Here is a 26,932-nt window from a genome sequence, read left to right on the forward strand (position 1 = left end):
GCGTGTTGGCTTCCGGCTTCTCAATCGAATTAAGCTCACCGGCTTCGGATACGAAAAAAAGAGGGCTTTCAAGCGGTTGATGTCGGTCACCACGCGTAAAATGCTTTTGAAATTAAAAACCGAGTGAGCAGCAGCACAATGAGGGCTGAAAGGGGTTAATGGGGTTATATACCATTTTTCATTGTAACGTTCCTCACGATTACTCCGCGCATCTGAACTAGTCTCCTTCCGAGCGATAAATACATCGATTCCCATCACCCAATTTCTATTTCCATTTTCCAATTCCCGATGGCATACACACCACCTGCATTCGGAGTGAAAACCCAAAACCACCCTGAAATTGAACTTGAATCTGACAATCAAGCTTCCCCACTTGATTTTAACCGCCAAGCATCAGCTTCTGGCGCTTACCCCTCCTCCTCGGCATCCACTTCCACCGTTGCTGATCCCAATAGCAGCAGCAATTACTACTCTTATGACGTCTTTATAAACCACCGCGGCCCGGACATCAAGAAGACCTTTGCCAGCCACCTGTACCGGCGCCTTCTTTTACATGGAGTCCGAGCTTTTCTGGACAAGCAGGAATTGCAAGAGGGAGATAATTTCACCTCCCAAATCGAAGGCGCTATAAGGACCGCCTCGGTCCATGTGGCCATATTCTCTGCACGCTATGCGGAATCAGATTGGTGTCTCAATGAGCTTCTCCTCATGCTGGAGTCGGGCGCTGCCATTATTCCAGTCTTCTACCACGTCAAACCTTCCGAGCTCAGATGGACACAGGGCGGAAATGGCCAGTATGCTCAAGCCCTACAGGACCTAGAAACGAAGAAAACGCACGAGAACAAGCCGCGATATGACTCCGTTACTGTTCAAAATTGGAGAAATGCTCTTTCACGTGTTGCAGGGATCAGTGGTTTCGAGTTGGACGCGTATGGCGGGTGAGAACTCAACCTTCCCTCTCGCTATGGTATGGTAGTCGGATATAAGATCCATCAATAAAGACGATGGCAATATTAAATGAATATATTTTTTCAGGCATTGTAATTCTGTTTCTTTGTCCTTAGGAAGATTACCTGGTCTTCTGCCTTGTGCAGGCCCTTTTTTAAAGCTGTTACAGTGATTTGGTTTTTATCTGTTTCTATCTACTGGGACTTGTAAGCAGAGTTACTTTCTGTGTTTAGAGAAGTCTCTTTCAGTGATACTGCACTTTTCAGAAACCTTTTGTTTTCAGGCTTTCTATTTCTGTTTTGTGTCCTTTGGAAAATTATCTGCTGCCTTGTGCAGACCCTGCAAACCCTGTTTTTAAATCTCTGCTTCCCCAAAACGATTATGTATGTAATCCTTTTTATTTTATTGAAACTGCACTTTTCGGAAATCTTTTGTTTTCAGGCTTTCTATTTCTGTTTTGTGTCCTTGGGAAAATTCTCTGATCTTCTGCCTTGTGCAGACCCTGCAAACCCTGTTTTTGAAGCTGTGCTTCCCAAAAATACGATGCTGTATGTAATCCTTTTTATTTGATTGAAATAGGAAAATATATTATGTTTCTCTGTGAAAAAACAAAAACATTAAATGAATAATCTGATATGTTCCATCATCACAAGGGTTTAGGTTGTAAAATGGTATCCACTCCATCGTAACTGTTTAGGATGGTCCGATAGGGTGGACAATAAGGTTAATCAATAAAGACCGAGTCAAGCTAAATGAAATACATGCTGGGTTATATATCGTTGTCAACCATATAAATTCAGCATATATTTTAATTAATATTTTGTTGTATATGGGGCCATGAAGACCTTTATGATGAAGAAGTATCTATCGTTGATCTATGAAGACCGAATGAAGTATATATCGTTGGATGTTGGATCTGACATCAGATCCAACGGTTCAACGATTCATCATACTGGTCTTCATAAAGCCAATTACATATACTTTACATCATAAAAGCCTTTATAGCTCCAAATACAGAGTATTAAATAAAATATATACAGAATTTATATGGTTATATTCAGATCTAATGATATATACTCCATTATTACAAGGATTTACACTCAGCAATGCAGTTTTAAATACAAAACATTAAATGAAATATATGCTGGGTTATATATCATTGGATCTGAAATGTTCAAATCCGCGTCATGTCTGGACTCTTAAGTGTTTTCATTGTTTTAAGTACAAAATATTAAATAAAATATATGTTGAATTATATATGGTTGGATTAAAATGTTTCAGATCCAATGATATATACTCCATCATTATAAGGTTTTTAATATTTATTAGTGCAGTTTTGAATATAAAATGTAAAATGTAATATATGCTGGGTTATACATTGTTGAATTTGAAGTGTTCCAGATTCAATGGTATATATTTCATTATCACAAGAGGTTGATGCAGAGTATCAACTCGAGGAAATTTATTTTGTCTATATTCCAAGGGGTTATAAAATTCTAAAAAAGAAAAGAATTTTCTCTTAAATGGAAAATTATATAAATTAAAAATAGTAGGGTTTTAATGTACTTCTATGTGTTCTGATTTTAGAAGGAATTTGTACTATTAAGTTTTTAGGATATTTGAGATGAGCTTGGTGTTTTGTAAGTAGGTTTGTGTAGCAAATCTTAAGTGGCTAGTCAAGGTGTTAAACAATTTTTTTGGTTGTTGGGACATTTAAATAAGTTGGGTTTTGTTAGGAGATATTATGATCCAGGTGGCTTCAGACGCGCTCAAAATTCAGTAGTGGCTTGAAATAGCTCAAAAATTGAAGTCCTCGGATTGAAGTGAAACTATGATCAGATCATAGTGTTTATCGTCCTGATTCCAAAAGTGCGAACGACACTCAAATTCGAATTTGTATGCTCAAGATATTCACGGTCAAAGTTCGGATCAAACTTCGCCACGTGGAAGTTACTAACGAGGCAACAATTTAGCAGAAACCCGATGCAAGGAATCTGGCCACCGGAACGGGCAAATTTGTTGCCAATTTAATTTTCTTGCTGACCCTTAAAAATCGGTCAACAAAAATTATAGAGTTGTTAATTAAAAAACAAAAGAAAAATATTTTTTGGGGAACGGGTTGCCACTCTCGCCACCCCCCAATGCGCTACTATATATTTGAAAAAAATGTGTGTTGGGTGGGCAAGCCACCTGTGGCAGACCTGCCCAATCCCGTTAGAGCCACCGGTGCCAATACATATAAACCACAACGGCCCACGACTGATTCAAAACAACGGCAGTTGGCCCAACACTTTAACGCCATACCACATATTCCATAATGGTCGGGGCCAGTGGGAGTCGAAACCACCTCGCCGGTCGCCCATTGATCTGCGAGCAACCCCACATCATAACATCTAACCATTGTACGTTACAACAAACCACCAACAACAAAACCAAAAGCCACGCAGCAAACTTAACCGTTGCCATATATTGTGATTGTCAGATCATAACCGCTGGTGTTAAAATATGTAACCACCCGCATAATATTCAACCGCCAGCATTAATTATATCTCAATGCGCGTTTTGTTAAAACAAATACACTATGTATGGGGTGGGAGGAGTTTGAACCCTATTCGCCCCCACCCAATTTGCTATACTTGACCATTGGGCCAATGACCCTATGTTTTAAAGTCCGCCCAGGAAATTATATATAAACTCATTCTGCCATTCGAACTAGGAGAGCGGTGGAGAGCACAACGGAACGTTGAGCGAACTAGGCAGCAAAGCCATGAGCGGGGGAATATGCCAAGACACTGAAAAGATTCCCTTAGAGAGCTAGAGGTGTCAGTGCCAAAATTTGAGAAGGTTACAGTCATTTTTGCACATTTTCTCATTAGGAGTCCAACCGTGCAATTTGTTTCCCCATCTGAGCAGCAAAAATTTAGGGGTCCAGCAGCAAAGAATCTTTGAGAATCCCGTGGGATCTAAAAGATTCCCTTAGAGGCTGATTTTTGACCGAGGCAGAATGATGCCAACTTTATAGTCATTTTCACAGAATTTCACCGGGTGCGTAGTGGTGTGCTTAGAATCTTCATCCGAGCAATGGATTTTTTGGCCATCTTCAGGAATGACTCTTTGGGGGAATCTTCAAGAATCCCCAAGGGTCCAGAATTCGACGGTGTCATAAAGGGGCAAAGTTTATAGTCATTTGACACGATTTCACACCATGAATTCAACGGTGATGTCCGTTTCAACAACTGAGCTTTGCATTTTCCTGCCATCTCTAAAAGTGGAGGTAAATGATGCAGTTATGCCATGTCTTTCTTCTGATTTGCTGAGATGATTTTTTTGTTGTTGAGATCCCTTATAACCATTATGTTGAGGGATACTTGTATGCTACATCATGTGAGAATTTATTAGCTTGTCCTGCTAAAGGAAGGCCCATTTGAGTGAGAGTTCCATAGGAGAATGTCTCGTGGAGAGACATGCCACTCTGGTTGAGGGTATTTATCCTTGTAATGACAAAGAACATACCATGTACATCATCATCATTTGCAACATTTAATAAAGCAACCTCTCCACTCTTGATCACCAAGGCCCGGAGGCGAAACCCACACTGGGTGAACTCCGTTATCAATGTATTTGTGTTCTTTGATTTGATGGTTGTCGTTATGTTTCATCTTCTTTACAGTATGCACATGTGGTTTTCATACTCTTTCATATGCAATTCCATTAACATCACAGAAGTAAAAGATCTTGGTTAATTTTGGTAGTTGAAGAGATCCAGATCATATTATGGCTAATCAAAAGAGATATCTGTGAAGAAAAGCTAATTTAGCGACAAAAGTCTACAAGGTAGAGTTCGAGCTTGTAGCATTCGGACAAAGAGTTTGTAATAACTATTGTAAATATTTCTTGCTTGGGAAAGGAACACAGTTTGAATTTCCACCATGTATATGTGTGTATAGTTTCCTTGTATGGCTAGATCGTGTATTGATATAGTTAACACCCTGTCGGGTAGAAAAAGTGTAGTGACTCTAGAGACTTGCATGTTAATTTTGAGTTGAAGTTTGAAAATTGAAGCAGAGGGTTGTAGGGAACAAGAAGGATGAGAGAGCTTAGGCAACAAGCCCTCAATGCGTGTGTGAAGTTCTCGGGAGAAGAAGACCTCCCAGGTGTGGGATAAGGGACAAAGCGAGGAAATGTTCACTGGCCAGTAAGCTTGGAGGATCCTTACGATGTTCTTTTCATGATAAACTGTGGTTCATTTAGGATTTATGCATGTGCTATGCGTATAGACCTTTGCATTCCTATGATGGTTTTGTGTTGGGATCAAAGTGTCAGTTCCTTAACCAGTAGTTGAAAATTTTGTAGATCCTCACACAATACCTCAGATCCATTTTGTGGATTGAATAGAATGTGTTTAGGTGCAGATTAGGACCTAACTTGAGATTACGACAAAGTCATCAATAACCAGAGCGGGAAAATTATCTGTCACTAAGCCTTCCAACTATTCAACCTTCGACAAGTTCAAAGGATATCGAAAAGAGCAAGGCATCATCGAACTCTCGAATTGTAATGGACTTGACATTCGGGCCTGACATAAGGCGAATGCGCGGATGAGCAAGAAAGGGCCGAACAACTCAAACCACTGAATCGACTGAACCAGATTATATGTTCGGGACCCAATATAATAGGTAGTGTGGAGCCGGTCTGAATATACTAGAACTAGCCCCATAATGGGAATTGTGCCACGTCTTTGGCATTGGTTGGGGAGTGGGAACCCACATGTCTGTTAAGGGTTGACCTGGGTGTAGCCAAGTGATGCCAAGCGCCTTGGGAAAAAAAAATAAAGAAACTTGTAGACCGAGGTTACCACTAGCGGGCCCAAGCCACAACCATGATGTTGTTATATGAAGGAGGTGACAAGTGCATTACCTGGCATGTATATTTGGCAATGAGGCAAAAGCATCATAACACTGCATGTGTCATAAGACGGGGCGCTAGACGCATAAGTTGACCTAGTCCGAATGAGAGGGGGATATTTGAATAGAATAACCCAATGGCTTCTTCACGATATCGATTACACAATGCTCGAGTCGAGACAGACCTTGTTATAGCCAAAAGTATTCAAGATTTCCAATTAGGAAACTAGAGTGTTGTGTCATAGTGGTATCAGAGCACGTTACGTTCTTGGGGGAATAAGTGTCTATCTAAATCAAAGGTTCCAGTCAGCAAGGGGGACAAAGGAATTTTTCTTGAAGAAGAAACCTAGAACTAAGAACCAAGATCCAGTGAGAGAGGAAATTGGGAAAGATTTCTCATGGAGGAGAAGATTAGGAATGGGCTGAGAATCAAGGATAATCGGTGGCCAGGATAATAAAGAGTCCTGTTACCCACCATCCGTGGGTGGTAGCTATAGTAGAATTTTTTCTCCCAGATGGTCCTCAGCTGGTATCCAGTAGCCCTTTGCGGCCACCATATTGCTTGATGTGCCACTATCTTTGCCACCTGAGCTAGCCATATGCTCCCTCTCCCATCTGTTATGTTCATATGTTTGAAGGTGGGCCTTCCAACCCCGAAGGTATGACTTTTCATTGTGTAGTTGAGTATTTTAAATTTTTGTTTACTTATCATGGACACTTTTGGGCATGGATTGGTGGGGGGATTTGGCGGAAAGAATGGGCCTGGCTTATATTCTTGTCTCCTTTGTCCAATTTGGTGGTTAGCCTTGTATCCTAATCTCGTGGGATCTCCTTTATTGGCTATTAGCTTTAGGGGTGGCATTACATGGGAAACCTTGATTTTGGTTGTGTCGTCCCTCTTCTCGACAACATATACATCACCCCCCTTCCGCTTGTTATAACCCATTTTCCACATTTCCCATTTGGGTCCACATTTTTCCATTGGATCCACAAGGAGTTAGCCGCCCCTTCCCCTTGTCCACACTTTGGTTCGGGCCTGAAATGATGCCACGGAGGTTGATGCAGCTAAAAGAAAAGAAAAAGCATAATTTGGCCACTTTCAACAGGAAATGTACCATAAAATGCAAAAGATGGTCGAGACATACAAATTTAGCATGTGGGCAAAAGCCAAACATGAGCTCTACCCCTTTCATCATGGCCATCACCCTGGTTCATAGGGCCCCTCACATTGGCCCCTTACATCATTTAGAAACCCATGATTGTCCCAACCCTTGGTGGGCGATGAACTGCCCCACCTTAAGAGGTATTCACTGTTGTATCCTACACATCATGCTCTCATCGCTTGGAGCCCCGAGCAGTTATAAAGGAAAAAGAAATAAAAGGCAAAAGGCATATGAAGAAGGGTGGAAAAACAAAGGTCGGGGTAACTCATGTACCACAATTGCTCCCTCCTACATTCATACACCCAAGTGTGGGATTCTCTTATTATGGCTACCCTTGCAATGTGGCATGTGGCATGGAGCCTTCCTCTGATGCCTTATTCCGTTCCACCATTATATCACATGCCCCCTGCCATTTGATGGATGTACCATGGACATGTCACCCCCTTGGAGGCTCAAACCACCTAATAGGGTCCTTGGTTAACCTTCTTGAACTTGGAGACACTTGTATGTTCTAAAACCCACTATGGAAGGGCATGCCATTATGAAGTGTCCACTTGGTTCCATGATTTGTAGTCTTATTTACTCAATTGCACTAATGATCTATTGTACTGGAAGGTGAGGGGATGCATTGGATCTTATACAACATTGCAGATGGGTCTTCATCTTGGGTTTGGTCTCCCTATACGAGGTCCAAGCCCTCTAGAGGGTCATATTGGCATTTTAGGGTGAGCGTTGAGAGCCACGGGTCTCCACTATAGAAGAGAGCAGATTGTCACTTTATGGGATCCTTCGGTTCCACCTATTGCTTGCTCGTGTTCTACCTTTTGGACGATGGTGATGCGCTTGGACCACCTTGCTCAATTGACTCCACTCTTGCACCACACACTTGGCAGCTGATCTAGGGTCCAGATGAGGATGTGTCTCACCGCGGGAGACAATGGGAGGGCTTGCACCATTCTTCTAGCCCTTACAGATGGGATACATGCTTGTTTGATCCATTTGGAGACCCATGAGGATGTTTTGTGCCCCCATAGCCACTTGGGGACGCCACAGGTTGTTTGCTTGAATATCAAAGGGCCAACCCCTTGATCAATAGGGTTGGAGCTCATTTATTCATCTTGGCACACATTGGACTCCATTAGGCCTCTTCAATGGCTTTTTGACCTAATGTATCTATTATTTTGCCCTCTTGGGAGGCTTTTTGTTGTATTATGGAGCTATCTTGGTGGGCTTGTCACCAAGGGATGTTATTTTTGCACATTATTTTATTAGTAGGGGCATTATTAGGCCTTATTAGGCAAATCGAACCCCTTAGGGAGGATATATATTGATGTGATGATCATTTCATTTGATCATCACTTGGATTTGGATCATTTGTTTCTTCTGGGAATTTCGCTAGCCTTGTTGATGGAAGAATTGGTTTCTTAATGCATTTCAATGTTTGGAAGAGCTTAATTCTTGTCTTGGAGCTTCGATTTTCTTGCACTTTGATGATTGGAATAATTTTGCTATACTTGTGAGTACTCTTTTCATGTTTTATCTTATACTTTGTCTCATGTAATGATCTATGATATATTTTCATTCATAAAGCTGGTGTAGTTGCCCTAATGCTAATAGAAAGTTGCTAATCTTGTCTTTGTGAGGGAATTTTCATATGATTATTGTGAAGTATGGTGAATTATTGTCCTAGGAATACATGATCATTCATGATTTGCCTTGATAAGTCATCGATCTGCAACATAAAGAAGTATAAATTTCCCTAAGTAACTTAGTTGTTGCTAAGGCCATATGAAGTTGCTGGGGAACTCCTTGGTTGGGAATAGGCATCTCTAAACATTGATTGTATTAGACTCCATTCTCCCAATAGTCTGAGCACTGGTCTAGTCCTTGGTGATCACTAAACGAAAATCATTCTCACCTCCTTTCTTCTTTTCTAAGCCCTAACCCATAAGGCCATCTAGGGCATCACACGAATTCTATTGTAGCCATCAAAAATCGTTGAAAATTGGTCTAGAGATACGCTGGTGAGTCCTCTTGAGGACCTCCAAATTTGAGGCTATTTCGATGATTGAATCTCGAGATATCTCAAGCCCTAGCTCGGAGACCATTTCTTCCCTGGGTGCGCTTTGGTCAGCGGTTTCATCAAGGATCATTACATCCAAATTTCAAGTCAAATCTTACCTTTTGATCATTTTCTCCTCTCTTACTTGGTCTAGTCCATCTACTTGAAGTCTTACTCTGCACCCTTGACCTTGTTTGGGTCTACTAGTGCTTCTTTGTGGTCCCGCAACCTTGACATTTAAATTCCATAAGAATTGCTTAGAAACCCTATTCATCTCGAATTCTTTGGTTTAGGGCACCTCTTATCAAGACATACCTCTCAGCCCTAGACCCAAGTATCCTCTTAGCCCTTCTTAGAGAGCCATACATCTTGCTTCTAAAGCAAGTAAGCTTTTCATCTAAGGCTCTCTTATGAATAAGATCTGGAATCACTTTATGTCCTATCATTGATCTATCTTTCCTAGTGATTCTTCTAATATCAGGACTCCTCCCATTGGTGAAAGTTCGTAAAGCGCAGGGAGCTTTAGCTGAGGTGACATTGGGCTATTGCTCCATTGTTTCCACTTGACCTAGTAGTTGCTCTATAAGAACCCCTCCTAGGACCCCTGCTAGTTTGAGCGGTAACAAGTCCATTGACAGAGAAAACTAATTATTCTTGAAGGAGAAATTTAGGGCAGAGGCAAAGAACCGTAGAGATTGAAGAATAATTCTTGGGACAAAATATAGAGGATGGAACAATCTAAAGAGATTTTAGTCAAGGTGCAGATTTGAAGATAGTCCAAGCAAATTGAAGCAAGGAGTACAGGAAATATTGAATTCTCAGTAAGGGAGAAACCTGGTAGGTAAACTGATCTTTAAATTTGGCAAGAAGATAGCAAATGCAGAGATAACAACAATAATGATGGTATTGACTATAGCAAGGATAGTTGTAACAAAGAACCAATAGTGTTCTTAAGGTTGGGGCAAGAACCCTTGTTGTAGAGAGGTTGCAAAAGTAGAGAAGTGTTCCAGCTGAGGTTGGAAGTCCTCTAAGAGAAGGGAACAAGTGGATTTATTAAGAGGTGAGCAGAGTACAGAAGCTAGAGAAGAGCAAGGGGTGCTCAAGAGGTTCCAGAGGAGGGAACCAAAGGATCACCAATAGCCCAGGTTGAGGAGAAGCGAGTGAGGTACCAGGTAACAAGTGATGGTGAAGACTTGTTACGATCAAAAGGAGTCTTGCCATAAAATAAAAGAAACCATGCTTGCAACCAAATTGAAGTTGGCTTATGAAGATAGCCATGTACAGGATGAGCGACAACTCTTTAAGGTTGTTATAGAAAGAAGCAGAGATAAAAAGAGGATTTGTGGAGACATCCATAATGAGGAGAAAGGACAACATTAGGGTATTTTGATGCCACAATATGAAAAGGACTTATAATTCCTGGAGGACTGGTTGGATAGTTCCAAGATTGAGGAAGACTACATGAAGAATGCAGTGAAGAAACTAGAAGAGGCTGAGGTGCTCAAAGCATCTAGATCTTTTGATAAATTGCATGATAAAAAGGTTGTTGAGAGTATAGTTGAGTTTGCAGTAAAGGGACAACAAGCGTTGTCAAAGGAAGATGAGAAGAAAGGAGAAGATTGGAAGCCATGCAAGTTCAGATTTGATGAGGAAACATGTATGTGGCATTGTGGCCAAGATACACCCAAGAAGGAATGGAACAACAATTTGAAAGTATCCTGAATTGGGTTAAAAGTGATGCAATTAGCAAAGCATGCAGAATTCTAAAAGAAGATGTGTAACTCTTCCTTTAAGCAAGCATAAAGCTTGTCAAAGAAGAAGGGATAATTCAGGGAGATGGTAGTGAGGAAGCACCGAATCAAGAATGCATGGTTACAGTGAAATTTTTGCAAGAAGAATATCTAGAAAAAATGCTTTTCCAAGGTCCCTTGAATTATAAAGTTGAAGTCATGATTCACCAAAATTTTGAGCAATATGTAGAAGAGCAGAAATCAGTAGCAGATTGGGTGCATTATGGAATAATGATGACCAATAGGTGGGTTATGATAATTTGCAACCACAAAAGAAGGAAGGCAACAAGCAAAGAAATGTGGTTCACTATGGAAGATTTCTTCAACGCAACAAGAAGGCAACAACAAAACAAGGTATGGGACCTTGGGATATGGAAGGTGGCAGCAAAACAACTAGAGCAAGCCCATGATCAGCAACAATACAAATTTTGGGATCCTGGAAGATGTTGCAATTAGAGCATATGAGTAGGAGGTCATTAAATTTTCCAACCTTAGGAAACTTACTTTGTCTAAGCCCCAAGGGGGGTCCTAAAATTCACAAAGGAAAAAGGATTTTCTCTCAAAGTGTGAATTGTATAAATTAGAAATAGTAGGGTTTTAATCTATGTTGCAAGGGTTCCCGCACCCGGGGGTGGGGTTCTTGAACCCGTCCCGGGTTCCCGCACCCAAGTACCTGATTCGGGTACGGGTTCTTCCTAGAAGAACCTAGAAGAACCGGGTTCTTCCATGAAGAACCGGGTTCTTCAAAAAAAAATTGGGTTCTTTTCCTTTAATGGGTTCTTGGATTCTTGGGTTCTTCGGGTTGGGTTCTTTGGGTTCTTTTAAAGACTTGTCGGAATGAATGTCACAAATTCTTGCTGTTTCGGACTGTCTGCAACATGAGCCACAACTGTCAGTCCACTTTTATACACTCAATTTGCCTCCTACAGCTGCGATATAGTCCCTCCTCCTTGTTGTTGTCAAACGCTGAGCTGTAGGGCTTGATTCATGCCACTGTTTACATAAAACAGCTCACTGTTCACTAAGGAACAGACCTCGGCCTCCCTATGCAGACTCCTGTACCCAACCGAAGCCCTAATCAGAGATGACAATGCCACAAACTTACCTCTACTCAGCCCAGACTTGTTAAATTTTTAATTTTTTATACTATATACTATAATATGAGAAGTATATGTTTCAGTTCTTTTAACCTGAAATAGTTGCAATTCGATTAATAAAGCGCAGAAAATATTCATCATTTTTTGCATTAATGAATGGCATTACATAAATGCATTCATACACTGAATATAGCTCTGTGCTATTCTTTACAATATAAACCGTTCAGTGAGAATGTATTTCAACTCAATCATCTACACAACATTCAAGCCAGTTCATTATCTACCCTCTATCAATGGTGTTGCTTGCCCTTGCAATGTAATTTCACCATGGATCAACAAAATCCAATTAAATGGTTCAGAATTTGTTCAGGAAAAAGTAAAACATTTCATAGTATATATATTTTAATTTTTGAAAAATTGAATCACTACATTAACATATAAATTCTGTGGTTTTTTTTAAGGCTTGTGGCTACATTAAAATATAAATTATCGCTGCTGGCAGCATATATTTCACTGCTGTCCCACAAAACACACAAGGAAGCTCAATAAAATAAAGTTTAAAATGTTGAGTCCTTGAGAACTCAGAATACTTTAGGATTTTTTAGCGTACTCCTGAGTTTGTAGGAAACTTGGCTAGTGTATCTCAGTCCGCTGTGTGTGACAAAATCTGTCCCATATCATGATTCATGTTAATATGTAAACAATGAACAGTTTTTTGGTGATAAATTTTGAAATTTCAATGTCAATGTTGAATGTTCAATGATGTGCATGTTTAAATGATTATCATTAAAGTTTTCTTGTTTAAAGTTGAAAAAATATACAAATTCAAATTTCATATATATTATTAATTATAAATTTATAATTTATAAAATATAATTATTAAAATTTAATATTATTATATTACCCAACGAACCCACGCACCCTGTTTCCAAAAATGCCGTCCCCGTCCCCGTCCCCGTCCCCGTTCCCGTCCCCGAACCCACGTTTCCTGGCAACATAGGTTTTAATGTATGTCCATGTGTCCCCCATTCCAGAAAAAATCTAGACTATTAAGCTGTTAGGATATTTTATATGAGCTAGTATTTTGCCCAAGTGAGTCTGTGTAATAACCATAAGTCGCTAGTTGAGGTGTTAGGCAGTTTTCTGGTTGCTGGGATAGATGTCCAAACAACTTGGGTTCTGTTAGAAAATATTTTGGCTAATCAAAAGAGATATGTGTGAAGAAAAGCTAATTTAGAGACAATAATCTAGAAGGTAGATTTGGAGCTTGTAGCGTTCGAACAAAGAGTCTGTAATAACTATTATAAATGTTCCTCGCTTGGGAATGGAATTTAGTTTGAATTTCCACCATGTATATGTGTGTATAGTTTCTAATATCTATGGCCAAATCGTGTATGTGAATATACCTATCTGTTATTGATATAGCTAATGCTCTGTTAAGTAGAAAAAGTGCAGTGGTCTAGAGACCTTCTTGTTAATTTTGAGTCAAAGTTCGAAAATTGGAGTAGAGGACCAGAGGGAACAAGAAGGTTGAGAGAGCTTAGGCAACAAACCCTCAGTGTGTGTGTGTGTGTGAAGTTCTCGAGAGAAGAAGACCTCCCAAGTGCGGCAGAAGGGACAAAGCAAGGAATTGTTCGCTAGTCAGTAAGCTAGGAGAATCCTTACGATGTTCTTTTGATCATAAATTGTGGTTCATTTATGATTTATGTGTGTGCTATGCGTATAGACCTTTGCGTTCCTATGATGGTTGACTTCGTGTTTATCGAAGTGTCAGTTCCTTAACCAGTTGCTGAAAATTCAATAGATGCTCATGCAATACCTCAGTGCATTTCATGGAATGAATATAATGGGTTTAGGTGCAAATTAGGACCGAACTTAAGATTACAACAAAGTCTGTCCATAGCCAGAGTGGGAAAATTATTTGTCACAAAGCCTTCCAACTATTCAACCCTCGACAAGTTTGGAGGATTAAGCAAAGTCTTTAGGTAGAAATCACATAAGAGAAATTTTTGGTTGACGCGTTTCGAACCAACAAGTGTGGCTCATCATCATGACCATATGAAGAGGCAGACCATGACAAAGGCTTAAATAGAGAGAAATGTAGAGACGTAATTTCAAGTAACAGTTATATTTGAGAAATAATATTTAAATTATGATATTAATTTATTAATATATTAAAAACAAATATTATTAAGTAACGACTATATTAAACGGCTAGTTTTCAAAAAATAATATTTAAATAATGATATTAGTTTACTAATTTATTGAAAATATTAATAGGTAACGACTATATTCAAAAACTAGCCGTTTAATATAGCCATTACTTAATAATATTTGTTTTTAATATATTAATAAATTAATATCATAATTTAAATAGTATTGCTCAAATATAGCCGTTACTTGAAATTATGTCTCTACATTGCTCTCTATTTAAGCCTTTGCCATGGTTTGCCTCTTCATCTGGTCTTGATGATGAACCACACTTGTTGGTTCGAAACGCATCGGCCAAAAATTTCTCTTATGTGATTTCTACCGAAAGACTTTGTTTAATTCATTATGGATCACAGAAGCTTGAATACAAAAGTTTGGAGGATATCAAAAAGAGCAAGGCATCACCGAACTCCCAAATTTTCCTTGATTGGACATTCAGTCCAACATAAGGTGGACGTGCGACAAGCATGAAAGCACTGAACAAGACGAACAACTGAATTGATTGAACCAAATTGTGCATTTGGGACCTAAACTAGTCGGGGTTGAGGGAGTCCGGGCTTGCGATTAGTTGTAGTGTGGAGCCAGTTTGAATATACCCGAAATAGTCCCAATGTGGGAATTGCACCACATCTTGGGCATTGGTTGGGGAATGGGAATGCACATACCTCTCAAGGGTTGACCTGGGCATAGCCGAGTGAGATCAAGTGCCTTGGGAAAAACAAAAAATAAAAACCTATAGATCGAGGTTATGACTAGTGGGCCCAAGCCATAGCCATTATGTTGTTATACAAAGGAGGCAACTAGTGCATTACCTGGCATATATATTTGGGAGTGAGGTGAAATCACCGTAACACTGTGTGTGTCACAAGACAGAGCGCCAGATGCATAAGTTGAGTTGGTTTACATGATAGGGGGATATTTGAATAGAATAACTCGATGGTTTCTTCAAGAGATTGATTACACAATCCTTGTGCTGAGGAAAACATTGTCATAGCCAACTTCTTGCACAGTTCATGATGAAGATCACATTTGAGGTTTTTCCTTGGAATACCATTTTACACAGAAGAATCCACTTATTGTACCTCAAGTGAAGGTAGTGATTTCCTACCAAAAGAAAAGTAAAATACATGAAAAATAAGTCATTGCCCTTCACTTGAGGTAAAATAAGTGGACCTCCAATTTCAAGCCAACTTCTTGTATTGTTCATGATCACAAATCGCATTTGAGGGTTTTCCTTAGAATACCACTTTACCCATCACATAAGAGCTCCACTTATTTTACCTCAAGTGAAGGGTAATGATTTATTTTTCCTACCAAAAGAAAAGTAAAATACATGAAAAATTATCTCAAGGGATCATCTGGCACCTGGATCTTCCTTGATTTACTAAGGAGTAGTTTAAATTTGAATGGCCTATTAATAAACTAGTACTCTAGAAGAGGATATTTTGGTGAGTATTTGTATCATTTAATGAAATGCACTGAGACTCTTTTTAAGCACCTGAATCTTTGCATGTTGACCCTGAGTTCTGAACAAATCTCATTATATTTGAAAATATTTCTGTTTCAAGGCAACAACACTATGTTTCTTTAATATGCTCAAAGAAATTATCTTTTGCTTCTTCAATTTACACATAGAAATATGTTTCTACAAGTGGATCATTTTTAGCGAAATGGCCATAATGCACAGAGGTGAAATTCAGGAGGGATTTTTGGATAAGTTTGATCCTACATTTCTCCAGCTCGACTGTACATGTCTCATGTTACTTTAGAGGTTCTATGAAAAGAACATGAAATCAAAACTGAAGTAGATTGTAACTTAATTATCCTAACAACAAATTTCAAGATGCCTTTTTAAATTTATGCCCATTTCTTCTTTGCTAAACAAGATCGTGCTTTGGGTATTTACAAGGGAGCGGATTCCCAGAGAAATGCATGGGCGATATTGACGATTCGAGCAAAGAAAATGTGAAGATGCTGATTAATTTTGCAGACGGCATATTGAAGCAAAAGAGCCTAGAGTCTCTCCCCTTTAGAAGGAAAAGAAAGCTCTCCCTTAGCAACGCCAAGAGGCTCGACTGGCTTGCCGAACAAGTCGTTGTAGAGCATCTGTCGAGACTTTTGAGACAGATTCCCATTGTACTACTAAAGCAACTAAGTCCTTGAAACTCGCTATTGAACTCTGCACACATATCACAATAACAATTCCCATCATTCTTCAAAATTACTTATTTTGAAAAGAAGGGAGAAAAAAAGCGGAATGCAGGCAACCTTTGCAATTTTTTACTGTTTAATATAATGGTGTTTGTTAGATAGTTTTTGTGAATAGTAATGGCCATTGGATGTAGCTAATTAACATCGTTAGATGGTTTTTGCGAGCTGCAATAGTGACCGGAAGTAGCTGGTTTACGACTTTCATCGGCCTAGGTGTTATCTCCATCGCCCAACCATTATTTATTAAACAGTGCGCTGATGTCTTGCCTTTGGTTCTGCAGCCCTAGTGCGGCGACGCCAAAACGTCCGCTGCATAGGGAACCCAAAACTCCAAAGTTAACATTGGAGACAGGGAAAAAAAATTGTACGAGCAATTTTTTTTCCATGTACCAGAGAACTAATACCCAACACTGATCATATATGTCACTATAAAGCAGTAACATAATAAATATAATATATGAATAAATCCAACAATATATATGTTTTAAATCTAGAAACATATGTTTTTGTTAGAGATAAAGGAGAATATCTTAGAATAGTGAGTTGGTTCACGAGACCTCAGGATAGGAATTAATTTCTATTTCTTAGGTTATGGTTCTAACTTCCCTAAATCTATGATTGCTATATAATGTGTAATGTACATGGACATTGTAGAGCGTTCTGCAGACCCAGACTCTCCTGGTTCAGACTCTCTTTCGAAGAACTGACCAGTGGGTTCTTTTTTATTAATTCCAACATCACTTTTTAACATGGTATCAGAGCTGTAGGACGAAGGAACTTGTACGCTGAGTGAAGGATTTGAAAGGCACGATTGAGGCAAAATCTTCGCGTGGTTTGGAGGGCTAATCGCGCCGATCCCACTGTGACACTCCTGTTCATTTCATTTTGGACTACTGTCGCTGGATAATCCTGGATAGTCGCGAAGACCTTCGCAAATCCGTGGTGCTAAATCACGTCGACTGTGCAAACAAAAAAGGGGCTGCGTGGAGGCCAAGAGAAGGCTACATCTTGGCGGTGGCTGCCAAGAGAAGGCTGTGTGGAGGCCAAGGTCTGCCGAGAGAAGGCTGCAACGACCCTATACGTGGAGAGGGTGCGCAAATTGCAAGGGATCAGCCAGTGCTAGAGGTTGTTGACAATACCAGAAATCGAACTCGCGTAGATCAACGATTTCTGTCTTTGACACAGATCTGGGGTAAATCTAACATACTGTAATTTTTTAATCGCCAAGATGAATAATCAAATGATTGAAGCATACTTGAATGAGCATAACAAGCTCGGTGGCTCCAATTATGCGAATTGGAAATTCAAGATGCAAACCCTGCTATACGTGCAGAGTGCTTGGACGGTTGCAAATGGGGATGAGCAGAAGCCAGTTGTTGGATCGCATCGATCCTAGATTGGGAGAAGCGAGAAGGTAAAGCTAGGACGCTGCTGAAGATGTTAGTGAAAGACTGCATCATACCACACATCAGAGAATGTAAATCAGCAAGCGAAATCTGGGGAATTTTGAAGGATTTGTATGAGATCATGAATACAAATCGCCTTTTGTTCCTGAAGAGCAAGATCTTATCCCTGAAGATGGAGGAGAATGAAACAACTGCTGCCTTCATAGCGAGGATCAAAGATCTGAAGAACAAATTGGCAGACATTGGTGATACAGTTGCAGATACAGATCTTGTAACAATTACCATGAATGATGTGACCGATGACTACCAAATGTTTATCACTGAGATAAATGCAAGAGAGAAGATCCCAAAGTTTGAAGAATTGACAGAAATATTAATGCAAGAAGAAGAAAGAAGATCTACTCTGAAGCCCCAAAGTGCAGATCTTGCGTTGATGGCGAAGAAGAACTTCTTCAAAGGAAAAGGAAATCCGCAACAGTGAAACGAAGGAAACTCACAGAAAAGACCAAATCAGACTCAAGGTATGCATCCGAAAAGAAACAACTCTTTAATTAAATGTTTTTATTGCGGAAAACTTGGTCATATAGCTAAGGAGTGCAAGAAGAAGATATATCATGAACAACAACAGAAGCAGAAATGACATGCAGGTCATCTCGCGAATGATAATCATGAGCAGAACTTCAAATTGTTCATGGCAGACTTTGATGAGAATGTTGATGCAGACATCTGGTATGTAGATTCGGGAGCATCAACACATATGACGGGGAACAAGCAATGGTTTGAAGATTTTAAAGAAATCAACGATGGAGCACAAATCTACCTAGGTGATGATAGAAGTCATCAGATCAAAGGGTGTGGGAAAATTTCTGTCATTTTACCTAATGGTACTGTAAGACAAATTCATAATGTCATGTATGTGCCCGATGTAACAAAGAACTTGATTTCTGTATCCATGATTACAGATCAAGATCTTAAAGTTGAATTTTTTAAATCTAACTGTTATATTAAAGATCTGTTAGATGGCATGAAGACTATTGCTACAGGAATTCAAACAGGAGGTCTGTACAAATTGGATGTAAGACCAACACCAGTTCGAGCTTTGACAATAGCGAGTTTGACTACAGAAGAGTTGTGGCATCAGAGATTTGGTCATATCAACTACAATGATTTGTTGTTACTTCAGAAAAAGGAAATGGTAAGAGATCTTCCTATGTTAAAACAAGTGCATAATGATTGTGATGCCTGTACATTAGGAAAGATGCATAGAGAAGAATTCCCTATTCGAGTAGAGAAGAAACAGAGAGACATACTTGAATTAGTGCACACAGATCTTTGTGGACCCATGCAAACAAAGTCATTAGGAGGTGCACTGTATTTTTTACTGTTTATTGATGACTGCACAAAGTTTTCTTGAGTAAGAAAAGTCACACATTTGAATACTTTAAACAGTTCAGAAACATGATTGAAAAGCAAATAGGGAAGCATATAAAAATTCTCTGCTCCAATCAAGGAGGAGAATACAGGAAGGATGAGCTTATCAAGTATTGTAAAGACCATGGGATATTACAGCGATGGAGTAACGGAAAGAAAGAACAGAACATTGGTGGAATGTGCGAGGAGCATGTTGAAAGGTAAGGATCTTTCAAATGGTTTTTGGGCTGAAGCATTGAATACTGCAGTTTATTTGAAAAATAGGAGTCCTACAAAGAGTCTTGAGTTTAAAACTCCTTATGAAGCATTATATGGATTTAAGCCTGCAGTAAAACATTTAAGAGTGTTTGGGTCTAAAGCATTTGCCCATATTCCAAAGGAAGACAGAAGAAAACTAGATTCAAAAGCCATCAGATGTACCTTTATAGGGTATTGTTCTCAATATAAAGCTTATAGATTGTTTAATCCTTCTACTCACAAGATTTTTGTTAGTGGAGATGTCATATTCCATGAGCAGGATCATGAAGAATCTGATAAGAACAATGAGGAATGGGATATTCCATTCTTGGTGAAAGAAAGCGAAGAAACAGGAAACAATCAGGATCAGCGGACAAATGCAGAAAATGAGCAGCAACAGATACAACAACAACAACAGCAGCAAAAGAAGCAGGAAGGAAAAGAAGATGATGTAGCTATCAAGCCAAGTCCAGAAAATGATGATCAGACAAGGTTTGAAGCTACCCCACCACTCAGGAGATCAGGTAGGAAAGCTCAATTGCCTGCAAGATATAGGGAAAATGCTTTTATAACTAGTATGATGAATGTTGTTGAACCTTCTACTTATAAGGAAGCAAATGAATGCAGTGAATGGAAAACAACTACGGAACATGAATATGAATCTATAATCAGGAACAACACTTGGGAGCTAGTTGAACTTCCTAAAGGGAAACGAACCATAGGTTGTAAATGGTTGTATAAACCCAAGATTAATGCAGATGGAACCATAGATAAATTAAAAGTTAGATTAGTAGCAAAGGGGTATTCACGAAAAGAAAGCATTGACTATGAAGAAACCTTTTCCCCTGTTGCTAAACTAAATACCATCAGAATGTTGATTGCTTTAGCTACTAAGAAACATTGGATGATTCACCAACTAGATGTAAAGTCTGCATTTTTAAATGGAGAATTGAAAGAGGAGGTTTATTTAGAGCAACCTGAGGGGTTTGTCCAGAAAGGGAAAGAACATTTAGTCTGTAGATTAAAGAAAGCTCTTTATGGACTAAAGTAAGCACCTAGGTCCTGGTATGAAAAGATTGATTCATTTTTTCTACAACTTGGCTACAACAGAAGTAAAAACGACCCTAATTTGTATACCATGAAAGATGAAAAGGGGCGCATAGTGTTGATTTCTTTGTATGTAGATGATTTAATTATTACAGGTGATGCTATTGCTCTAATCAAATAAATCAAGCAACAAATGTCACAGGTGTTCGAAATGAAAGACCTTGGTGAATTAAGATACTGTTTGGGTCTTGAGATCTGGAGAGATTCAAGACAAACATTTATGTCCCAGGGTAAGTATGTCAAAGGTCTACTGGAAAGATTCAGGATGGATCAGTGTAAGCCTGCAGCAGTACCACTACAGCAGAACATCAAACTGTAGAGTGAGGATGGCTCTAAAGAGGCAGATGCGACACTTTATAGACAGCTGGTTGGGAGCTTAATCTACCTGACCACTACTAGACCAAATTTGGCTTATGCAGTCAGTGTGCTAAGTCAATACATGTCCAAGCCACTTGAGAGTCATTGGAATGCAACGAAATGTGTTTTGAGGTATCTACAAGGTACTATAGACTATGGTATTATTTATACTGATTCCTCTGATGTTAGATTGACAGGATTTACAGATTCAGACTGGGTCGGAAATGTAGACGACCGAAGATCCATAACAGGCTATGCATTCAACATTGGATCCGCGGTGATTACATGGATTAGCGAGAAACAGAACACAGTTTCCTTATCTTCGGTGGAAGCAAAGTATCAAGCCATGTGCGCAGCAATGTGTGAGGCAATTTGGTTGCGGAGACTTCTCCAGGATGTTGGGGAAGAACAGAAAGATGCAACAACAATCAGATGTGACAATCAGAGTTCAATCAAACTTGCTAATAATCCAGTGTTTCACAAGAACACTAAACACATTGATACACAATTCCACTTTGTCAGGGAGAAAGTGCAATCAAAAGAAATCCATTTGGTATATTGTAATACATGTGATAATGTTGCAGACATTTTCACTAAGCCTCTTGGCAGGATTAAGTTTGAAATGTTTAGGGAGATGTTAGGCATATTTGTGAACCCCTTCTCCATTAAGGGGGAGTGTTAGAGATAATGGAGAATATCTTAGAATAGTGAGTTGGTTCACGAGACCTTAGGATAGGAATTAGTTTCTATTTCTTAGGTTATGGTTCTAACTTCCCTAAATCTATGATTGCTATATAATGTGTGATGTACATGAATAATGTAGAGCGTTCTGCAAAGTCAGACTCTCCTGGTTCAGACTCTCTTTCGTAGAGCTGACCAGTGGGTTCTTTTTTATTAATTCCAACATCACTTTTTCACAGTTCCCAACATATATATATATATATATTATCATATGAAGCAATATTGAATATATGATTCAGATCCAACAATACTATGTTTGAGATCATGACATATATGTTGTTGGATCTGAAGCATATATTGCATTTATGGCTGCACTGCTCCGTGCGTGCATAATTTATGTTGTATAAATCTGTATTATGTGCCAAGTAATGTAGTATTAAATATAATATATGTTCAGATATGCGTTTTGGATTCAAAGCATTTCAGATACAATTGATCTTAAATATTTCAGATTCAACTACACATATTTTGATGTATATTGTATTTAATATTAAACTTGAATATTTCAGATTCAACTACACATATTTTGATGTATATTGTACTTAATATTAAATTTGATGTTTATTCAAGAGTTTTATACTTATTATTTTAGAATATACATCATTGAATCAGAATCATTGCAGATTCAGTAATATACATCCCAACATGTTGCATTTATTGCCTTTATATATAATGTTTATGGATACAGTGCTTGGTGCTTGAACTTTTGTTTCTGACAACTATATTTATGTGTTTTCTTGTGAGCAAACAGTGACGAGGGGGAGCTGGTAGATAAGATTGTTGAACGTGTGCTCAAAAAGGTTAAGACAACAGCCCTGTGTGTTGCAAAATATCCAACTGGTTTGGATGAAAAGGTCAAGGATTTTGAGAGAACAGTCTTATTGCAGCAAGAGCAGAGTGGAAAACCTCAGGTCGTGGGGATCGTGGGGTCAGGTGGAGTAGGGAAGACAACCTTGGCTACAGAACTCTTTAACAGGAAGCGTTCAAATTACAGTAGATCATATTTTTTATTTGATATAAGAGAAAAGGCAAGCGAAAACTCACTACATTCCTTGCAGAGCAAACTTCTGAAGGGGTTGACTCAATTTGATTTTCATATAGAGAGTGTTAGTGAAGGCATTGAGATGATTAAGCATCAGCTTTCATATTCGAATGCCTTGATAATTTTAGATGATGTAGATGATGTGAATCAGGTGAATGCGTTTTTGCCTGTTCAAAATGTTCTCCGCTCAGATAGCTTAATATTAATTACGTCCAGGGATAGAGATGTTCTCAGATGTGCAGGAGTCCAAGATTCATCAATTTATAAACTCTCTGGCCTCAATACACCGCATTCCCGAGAGCTCTTCTGTTCACATGCCTTCAGCAGACCCTATCCACTTCCAGGATTTGAATATTTTGTAAATAAGTTCTTGGAAGCTTGCGATGGATTGCCTTTATCTCTGAAGGTATTTGGGGCACACCTTTATGGAAAACATGACCCTTCTTATTGGAAAGATCAATTGGATAGAATTAGACAAATACTTCCCCATGAGATTCAAAAGAGGCTCAGGATTAGTTATGATGTGCTTGATAGAGACGAAAAACAGGTATTCTTAGACATCGCCTGCTTTTTCATAGGAGAAAACAAGGAAATGGCAATAAGAATATGGAATGGATCAGGCTGGAACGGTTCGCTGGTGTTTAAAAATTTACAAAACAAATGTATTGTGGAGGTGGACAGCGAAGATAACATAAAAATGCATGATCACTTTCGAGACATGGGCAGAGAAATTGTGGTGGAGGCTTCAGGATTGCCGCGTTTCCTTTGGCGTCGAACAGAGAACATTGATGATCTGTTGCAGCAATCATATGTAAGGGCACGCATCATTCAAACCTTTATAGATTGTTCAATAGAAATCTGTATCTATTTTCTGATTCCTCATTGTCTTTTCAAAACTGAACAGGAAATAACGGAAGTGCGTGGAATTAGGATGCTCAGTGCTGAAAACACTGATAGTGATGAGGATATCTTGGAATTGTCATGGGGTAAAAGATGGATTCATTCGGGATTGCCGCGTTTCCTTCGGCGTAGGACAGAGAACAGTGATGATCTGTTGCAGCGACCATATGTAAGGGCACCCATCATTCAAACCTTATAGATTGTTCGATGGAAATCTGTATCAATTTCCTGATTCCTCATTGTCTTTTCAAAACTGAACAGGAAGTAACGGAAATGCGCAGAGTCAGGATGCTCAGTGCTGAAAACACTGATAGTGATGAGGATATCTTAGAATTGTCATGGGGCAAAAGATGGCTTCATGAACTCTCTGGGAACTGCAGAATGAATCTTTGCAATGGACTTCATGAGTTGTTTCTCAACTTCGCGATGAAGATTCGGAATAGACTGCAAAATACATGTTATCATGGTATTGGTATGACGAAGTTGCAACTTCTTGATACTGAAGGTGGTCTGTTGCAGGGCATTATGAGGAGGGTGTACTCACCAAATCTCATCTGGCTTCGCTGGTCAAAATGTCCCTATTATTCTGTGCCTTCCTGGATTCCAATGGAGACTTTAAGGGTTTTACAATTGTCCGGGAGTCTTTTGAGAACATTGTGGGAAGACAAACCTCAGGTAAATATAATTTTGTTGAATTAAGGCTTGTGTGTTTATTTGATATTGATTTCGTACCACGGGGTCTGCAATGAATTTGAAGGGTTTTGTAGAAGAGAATAAGTGAGTCTGCAACTAGTTGGAAGGGTTTTGTAGAAGAGAATTGTAATCTTTCTTATAATCGAAACCTTTGCACATTTTGCAGGCACCCTTGCAGTTGCGAGAGCTAAGGGTAAATTCTCCCCTTTCAAAGTTACCAGAGTCCATAGGTCGGCTTGAGCACCTCGAACTGATTGTCCTGGAGCAGGCTAATCTCAAAACTTTACCAAATGAATTTTGTCAACTGCGGTCGTTGAAACGCCTCCTGTTAACAAACTGCACAAAATTAAAGTCGCTGCCAGATTGCTTCGGGTATTTAAGGAACCTCAACCACATTGATCTGTCACACTCAGAAAATTTGGAGAGGCTTCCAAATTCCTTCGGAGATTTAATCGGACTTAAATATCTTGATTTGAAGTTTTGCTCTAATTTAACCATGTCTAGGAGAACACTCGGAAATATCCGCGGTCTTACATACATAGATCTTTCTTATTGTGAGAAAATCGAGGTATTGCCTCCGCAAGTGCCACGCCAGAGGTTTCTGGAAAAATTATATTTGGATGGTACAAACTTAATACAACTGCCAAGTGCCCTTGAAGAGCTAACCGATCTGGAAGTTCTGAGATTTGGAAGCCGTTTGCTGAAAACTCTGCCACCATCGCTGAGTGACCTGAGCAACTTAAAGGAATTGACCTTGACCAATTGCAAAGAATTGAAAGGTTTGCCGGATTCGATTGGATTGTTGGCATACTTGACAAAGTTGACAGTGAAGGATTGTTCCTTGCGAGAACTGCCATTCAAAATGGTTGGAGACGAAAGTGAAACATTGACAGAATCAAGAGGGCGAATAAAATGGAGAAATTTGGACCCTCCTGTTGACAAATGCATGCTTCTGCGGCTCCAACACTTAGAACTGCACAGAACAGAAATATCACAGGTATCATTTCCTAAGGATGTTTGTCCCAACCTTCAACATCTCATCATCCGTAGCTGTAATGATTTAGTGAAGGTTGGAACATTGCCGAGCTCACTCATAAAACTGGAATTGACTGGTTGCTCAAAATTGAGGAAATTAAATGGACTTTGTGGTCTTGCAACACTTCAAATGCTGGACATTAGCCGGTGTAGAAACGTGGAGTGGCTCCCAAATGTTGAGACATTGTTATCTTTGGAGGTGCTAGATGCATCTGGATGTCTGAAGCTGAAGAATATAAAGGGTTTGGCTCAACTCACAAATCTTCGAGTACTATATGTTTATGACTGCTTTAAGTTAAAAACACTGCCAGGTGTTGAGCGTTGTATGTCGTTGGAGAGGCTTCATGCCTATGGATGTCCAAAACTGCAGCGAGGTAGGGTAGCGGAGCAGCTGCGCCAACGATTGAAGGCACGCCTCATCATATGAAAAGCAAAGAAGAAGAGCAGCAGTTTCGAAATGTAACGAGGATATTTTAACCAGGACAGTCCTTCCTGCCCAAAGTGCCCATGACAGGCTGCATATATGGCTGTTTTATGAGGCTGAGGAGGTGGCCATATATATATATATTCTTCTTGTATTTGATTTGAAATGCATTAGTAGTGAGAACAATGAAAAACCATGGAAAAACATGTTTCTTTTCCTACTCTCACATTGGTCTTTGAACAATTTTAAGAGGGGAATAAAATAAGACAGGTTACGGTTTCAGTCGATAGGCAAGGATCATGAGGGGTAGACAGTCTGGCATAGAAACGATATTCTATGAATTCATATTTCTCACAAAACCATTTTTCCGATAACGATTAGTAGTTTGTCAGTATATATCCCGAAGTGCTTTCAGTGCTTTCTGTCTTAAGTTTCCTTCCCATAGAGACAGTTTCGGAAGGTGTTCCCAACCCCTTTTGTTAATCTTTCATGGTGGCAGTAGTTTCTGGCGATCAAGTTCAAGTGTCCAAGTTTATTCAACAAACCACATCTTCCAAGCCTCAATGTTGTATCTTACAGGTGGAGTCCAACCACAAGATTTCTGTTCCATCGGGGTAACATATTAATACTCTGAGCTTAAACATAGCTTTGGTTCCAATAAAAGCCTTTCCTGTTCACCACTTTAGTGGACCCTCATTAGCCTGAAGACAAATAGATCCCTCTCCCATCCAATGTGAATATGTCAAATGGACGACCAATAACAGCAATTAAATTACTGGAATGTGGGTTATACGTGAATTCTTGGAGAAGGAAAATAAGACGTGGAAAGCTACAGATTAGGAAACATTCCTGTCATTCTGCAGTAATAAATGTCTAACCCCTCTGATCATAGCTCTCCTCCCTCAATCCCCAATGCCGGCACAAAAATTTAGAATGAGATGGTTGACATTTATGAGGTGGAGATTCTTCCAGACCTACTTAACATGAAATTACTTATAGTCTTAGTTCCAGAGGCAGAAGTAACATAGAGGGTATCATCAGCCAAGAAGATGAGTTCCAACTTCCCAATCTCTCCAGTGTTCTTCAACCTTCACCTTAGATAGCTACTTAAAAACAAATTGTTGTTGGGGGTGATGGGAGGGGGTTCCACAGAATATCGGTATAAAAAATACA

The 26,932-nt window shown here is 39.3% G+C and overlaps 1 protein-coding gene across 1 annotated transcript; it reads left to right on the forward strand.

Moving 5' to 3' along the window:
* Positions 1-279: 279 nt before the first annotated feature.
* LOC149176996 (disease resistance protein Roq1-like) lies at positions 280-25,947 on the forward strand. Its single transcript, XM_089420032.1, has 5 exons — positions 280-938; positions 22,417-23,518; positions 23,612-23,776; positions 23,869-24,282; positions 24,467-25,947. The coding sequence occupies exons 1-5, from the start codon at positions 289-291 to the stop codon at positions 25,760-25,762; spliced, it is 3,627 nt and encodes a 1,208-aa protein (XP_089276158.1). The 5' UTR covers positions 280-288; the 3' UTR covers positions 25,763-25,947.
* Positions 25,948-26,932: the final 985 nt, after the last annotated feature.

This window comes from Pinus tabuliformis, chromosome 4_1 (assembly GCF_031772625.1).
Source record: "Pinus tabuliformis cultivar Carrire ecotype Pingquan chromosome 4_1, CPIR1, whole genome shotgun sequence".
Lineage (NCBI taxonomy): Eukaryota > Viridiplantae > Streptophyta > Pinopsida > Pinales > Pinaceae > Pinus > Pinus tabuliformis.

What these genes read in the sequence shown, in the direction of transcription:
- LOC149176996 (XM_089420032.1), top strand. Translation starts at nt 289, where the DNA reads ATGGCATACACACCACCTGCATTCGGAGTGAAAACCCAAAACCACCCT. An exon ending in ATCTGTTGCAGCAATCATAT is followed by an intron (nt 23,519 to 23,611) that starts GTAAGGGCACGC and finishes AAAACTGAACAG; the next exon opens with GAAATAACGGAAGTGCGTGG. An exon ending in TGTGGGAAGACAAACCTCAG is followed by an intron (nt 24,283 to 24,466) that starts GTAAATATAATT and finishes CACATTTTGCAG; the next exon opens with GCACCCTTGCAGTTGCGAGA.